At 47.1% G+C, this 17737-nt stretch overlaps 1 protein-coding gene across 1 annotated transcript; it reads right to left on the bottom strand.

Annotated features, from left to right (window-relative positions):
• Nucleotides 1-10100: 10100 nt before the first annotated feature.
• LOC136470589 (uncharacterized) lies at nt 10101-15019 on the bottom strand. Its single transcript, XM_066468384.1, has 6 exons — nt 14570-15019; nt 12895-13321; nt 11320-12386; nt 11141-11250; nt 10683-10830; nt 10101-10598 (listed from the first exon to the last, which is right to left on the bottom strand). Exons 1-6 carry the CDS (start codon nt 15017-15019, stop codon nt 10101-10103), a joined length of 2700 nt encoding a protein of 899 aa, XP_066324481.1.
• Nucleotides 15020-17737: the final 2718 nt, after the last annotated feature.

Here is a 17737-nt window from a genome sequence, read left to right as displayed (position 1 = left end):
CGCTATCGACTTCGATACTGAACAAGGCAGCAATGTCCTCATGGGTATCGTCGTCGTCCTCAGGGGCCAGGCCTGCCGCGATCAGATCGTCATTGTCGATGAGCGGCCAGATGATCTCGTCGTCAGCACCAGCCATGGCACCCTCGATCGTGGAGGGCTCTCCAGCACCGTTCCTCAACGGTGTAGGGGGCGCCTTGGTCGCTCTATGCCATAGCTAGAGGACAACGCAAAGAGATAGAGGAGGAGGAAAAGAACAGATCAGAATAGATCAATCATCAATGGAAGAAGAGGAGGGTTAGGATTAGGGTTGTACCTATGCAACCAAAGCCCGGTGCTGGAGAAGACGAGGGCCACCCAGAGAAGACGACACACCGGTTCGAAGGACGGCGAGCGATGGAGGGGGGCCAGACGGGGACACAAACTCACATAATCACCGAGATCTAGAGGGGAGATAGGGACAAGGAGAAGGGAGAGGCGGATAGGGAGGGGATAAGGTAGGAGAAGTAGGGAGCTGCTCACCGGCGGCAGGCGGATCGTTGAGGTCACTTCACCGGAGTCAGGGAGGACGAAGCCGAGACGGCAAGGGTGAGGGCGCGAGCCCCGAGGCGAGATGAGAGCGGCACGGCGGGTGAAATGAACTAGGGTTCGGGGTGAGGGAGAGGGCGCCGCGGCGTGCCGCTTATATATGAGGGGGGGAGTCGGGGAGCCGTTGGGGCTGGGCCGCTTCATGCTGGGCCTTGGGGAGGAGGGGGAGTGGGGGAGTGGGGGTCGTGGGGGGAAGCCGGGCCGCTGCCGAGCCGACCGTTGAAGGCCGGGCCATGCCGTGGCAGCCCACTGGCCTGAGCAGCAGCCCAGATACAGCCTGCTCCCTTGGGCCGGGCCAGCCCAAGCCCGTTGACCATCGGGCTATGCCGTGCTTGGGTCGGGCCAAAATTGTGGGTTTCGTGTCAGGCCGCCGTGCCTCAGGCTGCAAGGACATTTATAAGGCCAGGCCACCAGTCCACCGCTGGGGGAGCAACCACACTTGCCCTGATTTATACAAGTAGCATAGTGTATAGCATAGCATGCCTCTCTCTCAGTCTCGTTGTGCTACAGCCATCGCTTTAATGAGGTGCTAGTGCTGGTACGTTTGCTTCTCTCCTCCCACAAACTTGACATGGACCATATGCCGCATAACTTTATTTTATTTAAGGAAAAAATATGATCATTGTGGGGGATCATCCATCATGAATGAGCACAGATCCTCGCTGTCTCCTTGGTGCCCGCATCAGACCCAAATATGAAGAACCGACGATGGCCGCTCGCGATGACACAGCTTTCTCGCTAACTTGGTAGCCTTTTTCAGCTCAAGCTGTCAACAAATATAGGATAGGTTCTAGTTCAGCTGTGAGCTTATGAGCTATAGAAAAACTACCATGAGCTATAATAAGCTATTAAGTCGTAGAAAAGCTACCATGAACTATATGACGTGGAAGAGTTGTAAATTGTATGGTTGAATTAACCTACCTCCAACCCTCCCTTCTCAATTTCAGTTCAAATAGTTGTGAATAAGCTCTCTGTATTCACCCATTTTAAAAAGTAGAGGGCTGAAAGCAAGGTTCAAGATGTAATGAAAATTGTAGTACGTGAAAGCAGCAGTTTCTAAAAAGCGGTTTCAGATTTCATGCATTTAGTTGACTTTTTGTTTTTTGGCCGTATAAACACTTATCAGAAATTGAACCAAATACAACCATAATCTAGCCCCTTAGCTTAGCACGTGCCCGTCTTAACAAAATTGTATCACTTAAAATTTTGTAGGTCATCTTCTGGGAGACTTACTCATCAGGCAACTGTTACAACTGTCTAGAGAGGAAGCGAGAAATTCGTTAAAAGAAGGTTGTCAAGTGTTGGAACTGACGATGATTGAATTATTCAACAAGTTTGGATGGAGAAACAAAGTATGATAGAGATGCGAGTCTTTAATCCTTGTATTAAGCTTTAAACATCTTTAATGTTTTATTGGAGGAGTGCGGTTTTAGTACTGCAAGTTTGTATTGGACGACTATACTCATTCTCTTGTGTGTTGGAGACCCAAATATTTGGTATTTAATATTAAAGAGTGATTTTTTCGTTGCTCCTTCACATACCAATAAAGCTAATCCAAATTTGATACGACAACCCTACCTTTACGCCCATATTCTATATGTGATCGGGACACACTGTAACACTCTTGGTGTTACACCCTAAATCATTTACTAAAACATGTCATGAGCATTATGTTTATGTGTTACTGTATGCGATAGAATATGTAGATAAATTTCTTGTAACTTAAAATGATCAATAAAAATGCTAAATGAAAATTGATTCAATAGCTCATGTGTATCAAGTAGAGTTGAAAACCAATTTTTATTAAGCAAAAATACTATAGAACATGTGTGTGATACTTAAATAAAATTTGAAGTACAAACTTTGTAGATGACTGTGAAATACTTGCTGTCGAAAAATGATATTACTAGCTAATATTTCTACTAGCTTAGAAATTACAAATTGAAATCAAATTCAGCTCAAAACAGAAAAATTTCCAAGTTTGTCAACAGCTAGACATTGCTATGTTTAGCAAATTATTTTGAGAGATTGGGTTAAGAGATGGTGTAGTGTTATAGCTCGATTTGATAGTCTCATATGTCATCTTGAATATGGTGAAGATGGTTAAGGTCCAGAAGCAACCGTTTATTTTTTATAGACGCTTTAAAATTCGTGCATAACACGGTTTCGGGCTGGTTGGCCGCGTGGGCGCGGTCACCACGCTCGGGCGTTCGGCGTCGCCACGCTGACTGTTCCACGCTCACGCGCGCTGCCGCGCGTGGTCGGCCACGGCTGCTCTGGCCTGGCTATGGCCTGGCCGCCGCTGGCTCCCGACGCGCGGAGCCCCTGCTGCTGCTTACGTAGTCGGGCGGTGCTGCCGCCGGCCCCGCCACACTGTCGCACTGCGACTCGTCCCACGCTGCGCCGCAGCCGCTGTCGGTGCCATCGCCTCGCCGTCATGTCCGTGCCTCCCTCTGCATCTCTGTGCCGCTGTCGGCCCAGTGCGTTGCCGCCTCTGTCGCGCGCACGTGGTCGGGCTCGCCGTCGCCTTGCCATTAATGGCAATGCGGCGCGCGGGCCACGTCAGTCGCGAACGCGCGCGCCTGTCTGCTAAGGACGTCCATCCGTCCAGACGTTGCCATTAATGGGCCATGACACCAGTCAAACGACCCAAATCTCCACGTATCCGCTCGCCCCCAACCTTATCTACTTGTGGGACCATCGTCCGTTCCTCTCCATTCACCACACCACCGTCGTGTCCACACCGCCGCACGCGTGCTCCAGTGTGACAACACCATCGCGGCGCTCTCCACCACGGGTGCTCCTGCACGCCACACCGCCGCACCACCACGCCCGACCGGCTGCCGTCCTCTCTCTCCACCGTGCTCCAACGCCCCCCAATCCTTCCACTCTATTGGGCCATCTGCCTGCCGTGGCGTTCTTGACCATGCCGGCCCCCTTCTCCACTGGAGTGGCCTTCTCAACCGGAGCTACGCGCCTCTCCGTAGCATCGAGCTCCGCGTCGACGAGCCTCCAATCATCTAAGCAGCGAGTAGATGTTGCGCTGAAAACATATGTTGCAAGTGCATATTTCAAGTGTTTTAGATGTTTCAGAGGCATATTGCAAGCGTTTCATATGGATGTTGCAAAAGTAAATTGGGATGTTGCATATGTTGCAATGGTTGTACACGTATGTTGTAAACTTATATTCCCAATGTTTCATCTATTTTCAAACGTATGTTGCAAGTGTGTTTATCTAGACGTTGTATATGTTTCACACATATGTTTCAAGTGTTTTATCTAGATGTTGCATATGTTGCAATGGTTTTTCAGTGTTTTCAGGTGTTTTTGCAATTGTTTAAGACTCATAGTTCAAGTGTTTCATCTGTTTTCGAACGTATGTCGCAAGTGTTGCATGTGAATGTTTTCAATGTAGATTAGGTGTTGCACATGTTTGCAATGTGACCCGCCTGTTGTAGCTGCTGGGGAGGGGGAGCGAGGGGTCGGGCGGGGCGCAGCGCCGCATAGGGTCGGGCGGGGGCGCAGACACCGTGTGGGGTCGGGTGGGCACATATGTCGCGTCGAGTCAGTTGGAGTGCACGCGGCGGCCATCCGTCCGGGCACTAGCAATGCCAATTTTGAATACTTATGCCCTATATAAGATTATAATAATGCAGAAGCACACCTCAATGAGCTACTGTCACTAAGAATCACTAACAATTTTTAAGACAGCGTTGACATATACCAAGGTCGTTAGGACAGATGCAGTTTCAACTCTCAACTCCGGAGAACACCTATAGAAGGGAGAGGACAGAGAAGAATCGATCGTGTTCTTGAGAGGCGAGGCTGAGAGCATCCCCACAGCAGGTCCGGCGGCCACAGGGCTTACACGGGACGGGAAGACGTGCGCCCACAGGCCATGGAGGCGCGGACAGGCGAGGAAGAGGTGTGCTCTAGGGCAGAAGGGACAGAGTTCAGATTCCTTCAGCATTCAAATGAATGAATTCACACCATTTTCACATGGAGACTTGGTTTCACATTTTATCCTGAAATTTCCAGAACCAAAAACTGAAGCTTGAGTTGGGAACGTTCACCTTGATCACTTTTCAGTGGCAAATCTTCTCTGCTTGCGTAAGTCTGGAGTCATATTGCTTCCGAGGTCAAATGATGGATATGGATCCAGGAACCAGTGCGTGTTTAGTTCGTGAATTTTAGGAATTTGGCTACTGTAGCACTTTCGTTTTTATTTGGTAATTAGTGTTCAATCATGGACTAATTAGACTCAAAACGTTCGTCTCACAATTTCCAACCAAACTATGCAATTAGTTTTTTTCGTCTACATTTAATGCTCCATGCACGTATCGCAAGATTTGATGTGATAACTACTGTAGCACTTTTTTAAAAACTTTTTAGAAACTAAACAAGCACTCAGGATCACACAACACAACAGACGCTTGGATGGAAATAAAAGGCTCTGCTGGAGCAGGAACATACCACCACAGAACGACACGAAGGAGCTCAGGCCCCACACTACACCTCTCTCTCTCTCTCTCTTCCCCTCTTTCTATCTGAAGAGAGTGACCGAGACCGCGAGACACATCTCGAAATTTTTGCACAGATTCCATTATTCACATTCTTGATCTCTGGTACAGTGGTACTAGTGTCTGCGGTGCCATTATGTCTGTGTGGCCCTGAAAGCCAATAAAGATGCAAGGGCCGGGCAAGGGGCGCCGCTGCCGCCTTGAGCTGTTGAGCAGGGAATGGGGAAATTGCCTGCTGGCGGCTGCTGCTCCCTGTTGTTCTGACAAACTGGACCGCCACTCTCTCCCAATAATATTCGATATGTTCGTTTGGCTTATAAGCTGTATTTTTTCAGCCAACGAACAATATTTTTCTCTTACAATAAATCAGTCAACAGTACTTTCAATCATAACTTATCAGCCAAACGAGCAGGGCAAATCGGACAAGTGCAAGTCATCAGTCATGTAGGGGGAGTGAAAGCTGTCCATGTAAATTTTCAAAAAAAAAAGTTGTCCACGTAGTAGGTTAAGAGTACGTATTAGGGTGGAAAATTAGTTAAATTTTCTCTCTAATACCTCCAAAGCCGCGTAGATTAGTGTGAAATGATTAGTTTTCCTCCCTTATTACTCAATATAAAACCGTGTCATGACGACATCATCAGAAAGTAGTGGACACCAAGTCACCAAGCTACTGTGAAAACCTCAGCAGTCTAGAGAGCGCCTTCCTTTTGACCGACACACGCACCTTGTATCCAATCCATGGGTCAATCACAGCAGGAGCCCACTGAGGCTTGCATCATTGCATGCATGACGAGCTGCTGCAGACTCGAGCTCATCTCGATCTGGAATTGATGGCAAATGGGGCGCATCCTGCAAGAGCTAATGATCAGCGAGGTCAGGGAACGCCCAAAAAGCAAGACCGAGCATTGGTCGTGATCGACAAGGATGGCACCAGTCCACCTTAATAATTCCTCCTGCCCTACTTGTTGCTGATATGCATGCTTGCTGCCTTGCCTTGCTGGTTGGTGACAGAATTTTACTGCTCCTACTTCTTTCTAACGTGGTAGCTCTCGGTAAAAAAAAAAAAAAAAATAGTCTTCAAACTGAAAATTAATTATATCAGGATAAGAAAAATCATGTTGGTCGTCTAATAAAAATTACGTCAAAGCTCTTGCCATCCTTTCAAAAAAACAAGAGAAAAATCATGTTGGGCGCAGGCAAACTTGTACGTCGATAAAACCCAAATATCTAAGATCAACTCAAGGGTATGATAATGGCTGATACAAGTAGTAATCAGCTTCGTAGCTTCTTTCGGATCCAAAAGTTCCATAATTCCTCAAATCAAACAGTTCATAAAGCTCCGTAGTACGGTTTTGTAGGAAGCTACTTGCTGATATATGTCGTTGTTTCCCCCCCAATATCTTCATGATTTCCAAAAGATATGAAAGGTCTATCACTTTCAGAGTGATTCCAAATTTCCTGATAGATACTATGGACCAAACAGGGCATGGCTTCGATTGAGTAAAAGGGTCCATCAGTCCATGCAATCCTTCCATATGGCTTTCAGTAGCCATCTACTACCTGTCTACACGTCTGAGAGGGACTAGTGCTGAAAGAGTCATGCATACTTGGTGTTGCTCATGCATAGCTTATATAGAAGATACATGCATTTTTTTTTTCCTTTTGCTGCTACCCCCCTTATCCCTTGACTGCTCTCCATCCATATGAATATGCATGGGAATGCAGAACTGCAGATGCTGTGAGAGTGAAAAGGTGTGGGGAAAGGCATGGGCTTGAGAGATGGCAATGGACACTAGACAAGATCACAAGGCACTGCTGGCAATTTATATCCTCCTGCATCCTGTGTATCCACTTCTGAGTCTTCTCGATCGATCAGTGTCGCCATCCCCTCCCAATGCAAAACCAAATGCGACAGTGCTGACGAGGTGTCATGAAAACTTGTGTATGCAAGCAACGGCTGAACATCCGCAAGATACAGGCAGGGAAATATGGGCGAGGATCCGGTGCAGTGTTCTCAGTAGTGCAAAATTTGCAAAAAAAGCATCCTACTGTGGTCCCCTCAGAGAAATACATCCTGATTTGTGTGTCTGAAGGCTGCTTGCATTGACAGAGACGCAGAGAGTCTGATAGTGGTACAGAGCACAGACTACAGAGAGGGATATCGATTCAAAACTCTGTACAGCTGAGCATCACTGAGGAAGAGAAATTTGGATGTGCATGTTAGGCTCATGATGTAGTATTTTTGAAAAGCTTATTTTTTTTCCCGAAAAGCTAGGCTCATGTTGTATTAACAGAACGGCTTTAGCAAGAAATCAATACCTGATTTACTTTGAGACGAATTTCTTCTCTGATATATTTTGAGGAAAACAAGAAACAGGAGTGCTGCAGAGAGTGTAATCTACTGGCCGGTCAGATCGCAATTAGTAAGTTTATTACCTTCTCTACTAAAAAAAATCGAAGAGTCCTTGTTAGATAATTAGGCATTTTTATGGCCAATTTAATACAGAAATAAAACATCAGCACGTTGGTGACGACATATATGTGTATGTGTATATCACTAACAAACGCTGCAGCATGCAAGTATGACATACCGATCGATACAGTAAGTACGCAAAGTACGGTAATCACAGAGTTAAGAGTGTATCCAGCGGAGGGTCCCATGCCGAGGGCATCGGAGGCTCCATTCGCACCAGACATAGTGCGTTGCTCGAAGTCGTGGACCACAGTAGATGCATGAAGGTGTTCGCAGTGCAGTCCTATGCACGGTCACCAGGAAGAAGACACCTTGCTGTTCCGCGAGCGATCACCACACCAGGAAGAAGACGTCTGCGACGTGGACGAGCAGTCATGGAATCGCTCCCCAAAAACTTAATCCCACACACCCCGTGCAAGGTTCGTAGGCGGGCAAGGGTTCCGGAGGCACCTGCCCTCCCGTTGCTCCGTGCGCGCAAAGGTATGGGACGGGGAAAACCAAAGGGTGGCTGAGATGTGGTCTCTCGGAAGCAAAGGGAAGATTGGACTGACGGAGGACTTCTACTTTTATGCCTGCGGCGGGGAGGGAGAAAGTCAGCCGAGGAACTCAGGAGACGGAGACACGAAGAGACGGTAACTAGTGCAATCAACTCGTGCAAGGTTCGCAGGCGGACGAGGGTTCCGGAGGCACCTGCCCTCCCATTGCTCCGTGCGCGCAGAGATACGGGACGGAGAAAACCAAAGGGCGGCTGAGATGTGGTCTCTCGGAAGCGAAGGGAAGATTGGACTGACGGAGGACTTCTACTTTTATGCCTGCGGCGGGGAGGGAGAAAGCTGGCCGAGGAACTCAGGAGACGGTAACTGGCGCAATCAACTCGCCTCCACCATAAAAGAGAGAAACTCCCGTAATTATGTGGATTAAGTGGCAAAACATGGCCACGCCCGCCCGCTCGCCGCCTGCCTGCCACGCCCACAGCCTCGGCCCGACGGCGGCGCGCGCGTGTGGCACTCCTGTGTCCTTTTCTCAGCTTCTCAATTAAGATGGATAATTTCCAACCAAATAAGTTGAGTCAACGTTCAGTCAAAATCCCGTACGGTATTAAACCATATAACGCTTAATGTTACGGACCATAAAGTTTTATTTGATTTATTAAATATTATATGGATCAAACCCATAATATATCCACCGGTCCTCATTTAGAAAGCATTTTCTTTCTTGTTCTTTGTCAGGGAAAAAGTGATGTTTCTGAACATTACGTTTTTTGTATGTGGAAGAAGATGCTTCTGATATAGGAGTACTCCTATACTACACTTGTTGATGAATGAGTGATCACCACTTCACCAGAATGAGAATGGTCTCCGTACATCTGGGTTGCCAGTTGGACTGTAACCAATCATCCAAATGCGCTGTGCTGTGGTCGGACCAGAACGGCAGAACTGTGACAAATTTAGGCCCAGATTCAAGGCTGTCTCGCTGCTGCGCTGCGGACGACGAGAATATGCGCCATTAATTTTTGAACAAGGACCGTGACTGTTCAGAATTCAGAAGCGTACTGTATGTGTATGCCACTACGTCTGTCTACTAGCTTCTTCGACCCCTACCATTTCCGTTTTGCAACAGAAGCAGATGAGAACAACCAGAACAAAATAAAAGGCCGAACATGGATTACTGTTGCTACTAGTACTGTAGTAGTGAGAGAGAAAGAGAAAAGACGCAAAACATGTAATCAAGACCGCGAGCATTATATTAGCATAACGATGCTAGCAAGAAATTAATTAGCATATGAAATGCTAGCTTGTAAATACTCCTTTTTTGTGGTCAAAATGACAAATCAATCGACAGATCGTCCCGAACGGCCAGATCGCAAAGGGCGGTAGGCAGAAGTTGCATGCAGCCAATAGCCCGCGATAGATAAATCAACGTCGCCATGCATGGATCGGAAAGAAAACTCCAAGGTCATCACGTGACCATGGCTCCCACCCATATCATTGCAGCCTGCGATTTGCAGACGTGAACGTGATCCTACTTCCTACAACATCGCATTCGCATGCAACGCCGATCGCCGTCTCCCGATCGCTACTCTGCCATGTGTGGTGGTGGCAGATGACACCCGGCCTGGCCAGGATCTCGCGGCGCGGCCGCACGGGCAACAGATCTGATCGACCGCGCTTACATTCTCAGGCATGCATGTTTAATACGGAGTATTAGTTTAATTTAATCAGTAAAAGCACAGTAGGGGCTTTACCCCCTCCTGTTTCCCCTAAAATAAATACGGAGTATTAGTGTAACGGCGGCGCCGATCGAGCAGTGTCATCATTTCCCATGGCTCAACGACGGCGATGCCTTTATTGGCGGCCGTAGTTCTCGGATGCATGGCTGGAGCCCGGATCGCGGAGGGAGTAGACAGTAGACTGTCACGAACCGCAAGGATTCGGACGGATAACTGGAAGGAATTGAGACCAGAATTCAGCAGGAATTCAAATAGGGAAGAGCAAGAACAGCAGTAGGACGGGTTCATAGTTTCATTCAGTTGGAATACAGAGGAATATCTGGTTCGATGCCGATGGCCATCGGTTAGAAGGCGTTTTATACGCCAGCAGAGCTCCGCCGTTACAGCCGTTAGGCAACCGCCTTAACGAGAAAAGGTAGCCACTAACAGACTTGCTAACTGAAGCCGCCGTCGCTGTAGCGGATATTGCCGGACGCCCAACAGTAGACACGCCTCTTAACTGACGCTTGCTGATCCTGGCATTACCCCCTCCTCGAAACGCAGCTTGTCCCCAAGCTGCACAAGCTGGGAATCGACGACGTAAATCTGATGCTTCCTCCCAAGTAGTTATGGAGTTGGAGATGTCAGACCACTGCACCTTGATCTGAGATAACACCGACGCGCCTTTCTTCACCATTCGAGAGTACAGAAAAGCCACAGGCTGGAGCACCGCCACTGGATCATCAGGTATTGCAGTAATATCTTCATTATCTTCATCAGCTAACACCGACGCTGGAACATGTCGTTTGAGCTATGAGACATGCACCACTGGATGAATCTTGCATTCGTCAGGTAGCTGCACATGATAGGCCACTGTTCCCACACGAGCGAGCACCTTGAAGGGACCATAGTACCGAAAGCTCAATTTCTGGTTACTTCTGGGAGCAACAGATGACTGAATGTATGGTTGCAATTTCAAATAAACCAAATCGCCCACAGCAAACTCCTTCTCAGAACGCTGGAGATCAGCATAGTGCTTCATCCTGTGTTGGGCACGATGCAGATTGTACTGAATCACATCTTGCAACAGATGGCGTTCCAGTAACCACATTAGTAATGCCAAAATGCCTAGGAGGGTGTCCATACAGTACCTCAAAAGGAGACTTTCCCAAGGCAGAATGGTAGGAGGTGTTGTACCAAAATTTAGCCAAGGGTAACCATTTGGCCCATTGCTTTAGACATGAATGAACACTGCATCTCAAAAAAGCTTTCAGACACTGATTCAGTCTCTCTGTTTGACCATCAGTTTGTGGATGGTAAGAGGAACTCATAAGCAAGTGGGTGTCAGTTAACTTGAAGAGGTCTCTCCAGAAGGCACTTGTAAAGATTTTATCTCTATCTGAGATGATGCTTTCAGATAACCCATGTAGCTTATACACATTGTACATGAAGGCCTGTGCAACCTGCAAGGCAGTAAAAGGATGGGCCAAGAGAATGAAATGTCCATACTTTGTGTATTTATCAATGATCACCAGGATGGTGTCAAATCTGGAAGATTTGGGCAACCCTTCCACAAAGTCCATAGAAACCACCTTCCATGCTTGAGTGGGAACTGGTAATGGTTGCAACAGACCAGCTGGTCTAGTATGGTCCACTTTAGCTTGCTGGCATACAGAGCATGACCGGATAAATTCACTAATTGTTGTCTTCATGCTAGGCCAAGTAAACAGTTGTCGAATTCTGTAATATGTAGCCTGGAACCCAGAATGGCCTCCCACTGCACTACTATGCATAGCCTGAACAACATGATGCGGAGCCAAGGTATGATTACCTAACCAGACCCGGCCTTTATGCCTGACAATATCATCAGTCAAAGTGAATGGACTAGCAGAAGATGGATTCTGAGCTAAGTCTTCCAACGGTTTGACAGCTAAAGGATCTTCCAAATATCCCTCCTTAACTCTGTTCAACCACTCAGGGTTAGACATTGCTACAGCCATCACAGATTTATGAGAGCAGCATCTGGACAGTGAATCTGCAGCTTGGTTATTGGAGCCTTTCTTATACTGAATTCTGAACTGTAAGTCCATTAATTTCAACAGAGCTTTCTGCTGAAGCTTAGTTGTCACTCTCTGATCAGATAAGTGTAGTAAACTCCTATGGTCAGTTATGATGATGAATTCTTGATTTTGCAAATAAGCTCTCCACTTGTGAATAGCCATAATGATGGCCATACACTCTTTCTCATAAGTGGATAAGGCCTGATTCTTAGCACAAACTGGCTTGCTGAGATAAGCTATTGGATGACCCTCTTGCATTAAGACTGCACCAAAGCCAATGTCACTAGCATCTGTCTCAAGCACAAACTGCTTCTGAAAATCAGGAATGGCCAACACTGGGGCCTGTACAAGGGCTTCTTTGAGTTGCACAAATGCTTGTTTAGTGATAGAAGTCCACACAAATACAGAGGCTTTCTTCAATAAGTCAGACAATGGCTTACTGATGAGCTCATAGTTCTTGATAAATTTCCTATAGTATCCAGTCAATCCTAAGAAGCCCCTCAACTCCTTCAAATTCTTAGGTCTAGGCCATTGCTGAACTGCAGAGATTTTTGAGGGTTCAGTGGCCACCCCAGCACCTGAGATACAATGGCCTAGGTATTCAACTTCCTTCTGAGCAAAAAAGCATTTTGATCTTTTGAGAAAAAAATGATGATCTCTGATAACTTGGAACACCTGCTGTAGTAGAACCAAGTGCTCCTCCAATGTGGCTGAGTAAATTAAAATATCATCCATGAAGATCAATACACCTTTCCTCAGAAGATGAGCAAATATTTGATTCATTACCCCCTGAAAAGAAGCTGGGGCATTAGTAAGCCCAAAAGCCATCACCAAAAACTCATAGAATCCACTGTGTTTTGAATGCTGTTTTGTGTGTGTCATCAGGATGGATACACAATTGATGGTATCCTGCTCTGAAATCTAGCTTAGAAAACCATTGAGCTCTAGCTAGTTCATCAATCAACTCTTCCACAATGGGCATGGGGTGTTTGTTCTTCACAGTCTGAGCATTCAAGTGCCTGTAATCCACACAAAACCTCCAGGTACCATCCTTCTTCCTGACCAACAGTACTGGGGAAGCATAAGGGCTCTCACTGGGCTTGATAATGCCATTTTGCAACATTTCCACTAACTGTTTTTCGATCTCATCTTTTTGAGCAGGTGAATACCTGTAAGCCTTTACATTGACTGGTTGAGCACCTGGAATGAGTGGTATCCTGTGGTCAAAAGGTCTTGGTGGAGGGAGAGTTGTGGGAGTCTGAAAGATATCATCAAACTGTTGTATCAGTTGCTCCACTTGAGGGATCAGCTCCTGATCAGAGATAGCTGCTACTGACACTGTATCTTGGAACTGGTTATAAGATGAAGAGTCCAATCTTAGTTGGACACAATGAGCAACAGCCTGCCTGTTGAGTAAACCTTTCAGAGCCTTGCTGGTCATGGCAGAACACTGCACCACATCAGGATTCAGACCCTGCAAGGTTACTCTCTTTCCATTCATAGTAAACCTCATAGTCTTTCTGCCCCAATGCACCCACATTGGACTATGCTCTTCAAGCCAATCAGCTCCCACTATCATGTCAAAGCATCTGAGAGGCAGAACCCCAACTGAAGACACAAAAGTCTGCCCCTAGGCTGTCCACTGCAAATTTGGAATTATCTGATCACACACCATTGGACTCCTATCAGCAGTCATCAACTGAACAGGTTCACAAGTCACAGTAGCCAATTGTAACTGGACAGCCAATCTATCACTGATGAAAGACCCAACACTACCAGAATCCACTATACTGAGCACATTCAGCTTGCCTATGTTGCCACAGATTCTCGTAGTTCTTCTCCTCACATTCTCCAAAGAATCAGACTGAGAGACTGTTGCAACAAGAGCTCCGGAACAACAGTTGGATGCAAAAGCTAGGAAGGAAAATCACCTCGGCTGTCCACATAGAGGAGTTTGTGTCCCTTTGGATACGAATACAGGATGTGCACCTACAACAGGGCGTCCAAGGCACCATCATCTGGCGATGGACTAAGGATGGGAATTACTCCACCCGCTCGGCCTATAGAATTCAATTCAAAGGCTCGCTCGTCCCCTTCTGTACGGAATTGATTTGGAAAGCGCATGTGGAGAACAGATGCAAGATCTTCGCCTGGATCTTAGTGCAAGATAAAATTCTAACGGCGCAAAACCTACAAAAGAGAGGGTGGCCACACCAACAACAATGCGTGTTGTGCAACGGTCTCTTAGAGACCGGCCTCCACCTATGCCTATGTTGCCCTTTTGCTAAGGCGGTTTGGGATCAAATCCTCTCGTGGGAAAACTTCACTCAACTTCAACAGCAACCCAGGTAGACCCCACCCATATCAGGTCGTGGTGGGAAGAGGCGGCAAGAAAAGTGCTAAGATCTGAGCGTAGATGGCTTAATGGGGTAGTAATCTACACCATTTAGAATATTTGGAAAGAGAGAAATAGGAGAATTTTCAACAACAAGATAGAAACGGTGCCGCAGGTAGCCGCAAAGATAAAAGAAGACATAGAGCAGAGGAAGAGAGCACTCGCTTATGTTTAGCTGTTGTCCCCCCTTTGGGCTGTGCGGTTCCCTCCTTTACATGCTTGTGGGGGTTTGAAACCCCAATCTCGAGTGTCCTTGCTTGTACATAAACTTTTTTCCCTATCTTAATTGAAAGGCAGAGCTCCTGCCATTGCATTCAAAAATAAAACCGTTGCAATTTCTTCATCCTCCGCTTCTGTAGACTTTTCAGTATCAGCTTCATCCATGGGCTCTAAGGCATCCAAAATCTCCTCAAGAACATGAAGAAGTACCTGAGCAGGACACTTATGATTGTGATTCCACTTGGCCCCACACTTGAAACACAACCCATTCTTCCTTCGTGTTTCCCTTAGTGAAGCCAACTTATCCTCATTCTCCTTGACTGCTGCATCCATCTTGCCTCTGTCAGAATCCCCCACCTTGGCCTTATCAGCAATGTGCTTAAAAGTGCCCTTGGTGTAGCCCCCAAACTTATGTTTCCCTTGTGACAACTCCTCCTCCTGCAGCAAGGCTAAAGCACTGGCAGTATCAACGTCCTTCGGCCTATGTAAAGCAATCGCTGAACGGATTTCCTCCCAGAGCCCAGCCACAAAACGTGTGACAAAAGTAAGTGTCATCATAACTGCTATTGTACAGTAGGATTCCTTGAGCCAACTTTTCGAACTTAGTTTGATACTCATCCACCGAGCCGATCTGCTTCAGCACTTCAAACTTCTTGAACAGCAACTGATACTGGTTCTTATCAAAACGGTTCATCACCAACTCACAAAGTTGGTCCCAATCAAGCACACGTCCTTTTCGCAGAACCGTTTGCAACCATGTCTTGGCCACCCCTCGGAAATTCAAAATAGGGAACCACGTCTTCAGAGATGGATATGTTAGTTGATCTCCACCAACGGTCTATTGGGCTTTTGCCTCTGCGTCCTGATCGGGGGCGTCCAACCCTAATAGATTGGTGGGCCCCTGTCACACAGCACATATAAAGATAGGTAGGGATCACGACTCGAGTCACGAGGTTGGTCTGAGCCACCATGATCCCACCGATAGAGATCCTAATCCGATCTACAGTGTGCTGCCAGCGATGGGATGCCCCACCACACCGCCGTCGCCTCTGCAGGGTCTCCACCGGTCCACTGGATCGCCTCCTCACCATCGTGCCGAGCACCGGCGTCCGCGAGGCGGCATTCAGGACGAACTTGGCGTCTACGTTGCTGTAGCCCAACTACGCTAAGGCGAGGAGCCTTACCCGGATCTACGGTTACACAGAAAGGTACACCATGTTCCTAACAATGGTACCGAAGTAAGGTTGCCAGTGTGTAACCCTAACCCTAACCCTAACCGGGTAAAAGCAAAGAGAAAAGGGACCGGGGGTGGCGGACGTCACTGGAACCCCGGTCACCACCGCCACCGCGCGGGGAAAAGATGTCGCACTGCCGTTCTTACCGGCGCACGGCAAGAACAGAACAGATCCAGTTCGGATCTGAGGAAAGAGTAAAAGGAAAGAAGAACAGTGGTTCCCCAACCCTAACCCTAACTGGGTGAAGGGGAAGAATAATAGTGAACCCGATTCGGATGAACTAACCCATCCTCATCCCAATCGGAATCAAAACCGTGAAAAGAAATCAAAAGAAAAGGTTCAACCGAACCCTAACCCTAACTCGCATGAAGAAGGGGAAGGGAAGCAATTCGGATGAACTCCAAAAAGAAAAGAAATCAAAAGAAAAGTGCAAATCCCGAAACCCTAACCCTAATACCCCAATCGGTTGAATCCGTAGAAAGAAGCAGATTCAAAAGAAAAGAAGGGGAAGAGGGGAAGGGGATAATCTCGCAGATCTCGAATCAAACCAAAAGAAAACCCGAATCGAAGATCTCGAATCAAACCAAAAGAAAACACGAATAGGGTTCAACCGAACCCTAACCCTAACTCGTATGAAGAAGGGGAAGAGAAAGATTCGGTATAAATAGAAAAGAACCGATCAAAAGAAGATCCAAACCCTATTTCCCCACACCAGTTCAGAAAAGAGAAGAATAACTCAAATCCGAAGGGGAAGAAGAAAAGGAAGAGAATGGACAGAGACCTCGCCGTGCACTGGGCGAACCCTTCGCCGGTGCGGGAGAAGAGGGCCGAGCCAGGGGGAGGAGATGTTTCTGCCGGTCTCGGCCAAGGGGGCGCCGCGGCCAAGGTCGCTCGACGGCAGCGTGCTCACCCGTTGGGGAGCACGCACGCCGGCGAGGGGGCCAGCGACGGTGCCACGGCTGCCGCTCGCTCGCTACGTCCACCATTTCGCCGCTCGTCTCACTCGGTCGCTGCTGGTTGCGCTGAGGTAGAGAGAGGAGAGAGCGGCGAAGAAGAGAGAGAAGCAGAGAGTGTGAATGGCCTAGGGTTTCCGGTCAGAGGCCGTGGCCGCGGTTTTGTTCGCCCGAAGACGCCGCGCAGCTGTCTGATTGGCTCCAACGACGCTAGATGTGCGGGCTAGCGTCGCGACCCAGGCGGGTGAGAGCGCGAGGCCGAATTCCTGGCCCAGGCCCAGGTTGCGGCCTGGGCGCGGGGGAGAGCGCGGGACAGCGCGCGCCCGGGCGTGGGCCGTGGGCCGCTTTGCCGGTTGGGCCGAAAACAGTGAAAGAATCAAGATCAGTTTTTATTTTTATTTTTCAGTAATTGCTTATTTCTGGAAAATAAAAAATAGCTCAAAGAAAATAGAAAAAGTAGTTTGTCCTGTGGGCAAAATTCATTAAATTGAATTATTTTTCCGCTGCTAAAGAAATTGTTTATTCTCCAGTTAATTTGTACCAACGTGATATTTAATTGGAGAAAAAGAAAGTTTTTTCGCTGCTAAAGAAATGTTTATTCTCCAGTTATTTTAAACCAACGTGATATTTAATTGGAGAAAAAGATATTTTGACTTGATTATGATGTTGATATTTTCTGACCAATGTTGTTAATAACAATATCGTAATTTTAAAGATTTTATGCATTAATTCTATTTCTGCCCAACGGTGATGTAGAATTAGTGTGTAAGAACGGTTGTAAATTTTAATGATTTATGCATTAATTCTATTTCTGCCGAACAGTGATGTAGAATTAGTGTGTAAGAACAGTTGTGAATTTTAATGGTTTTATACATTAATTCTATTTCTGTCCAACAGTGATGTAGAATTAGTGTATACGAACAGTTGTATGTTTTGATTTTGACCAACGTTGGAATCAAGGCATGCAAATGATATTTTTTTGTGTTAAGAAAAGTTTTGACCTGGCCTTCATCTTATTTGAGTTGGACTGGGTAGTCACCTCACCGTGTCCCACTAATCCTGTGGCACTGGTGAGGGAGACAAACGAG

This window comes from Miscanthus floridulus, chromosome 8, assembly GCF_019320115.1.
Source record: "Miscanthus floridulus cultivar M001 chromosome 8, ASM1932011v1, whole genome shotgun sequence".
NCBI classification, from domain to species: Eukaryota; Viridiplantae; Streptophyta; class Magnoliopsida; order Poales; family Poaceae; genus Miscanthus; species Miscanthus floridulus.
This window is presented reverse-complemented; position numbering and strand designations above follow the sequence as displayed.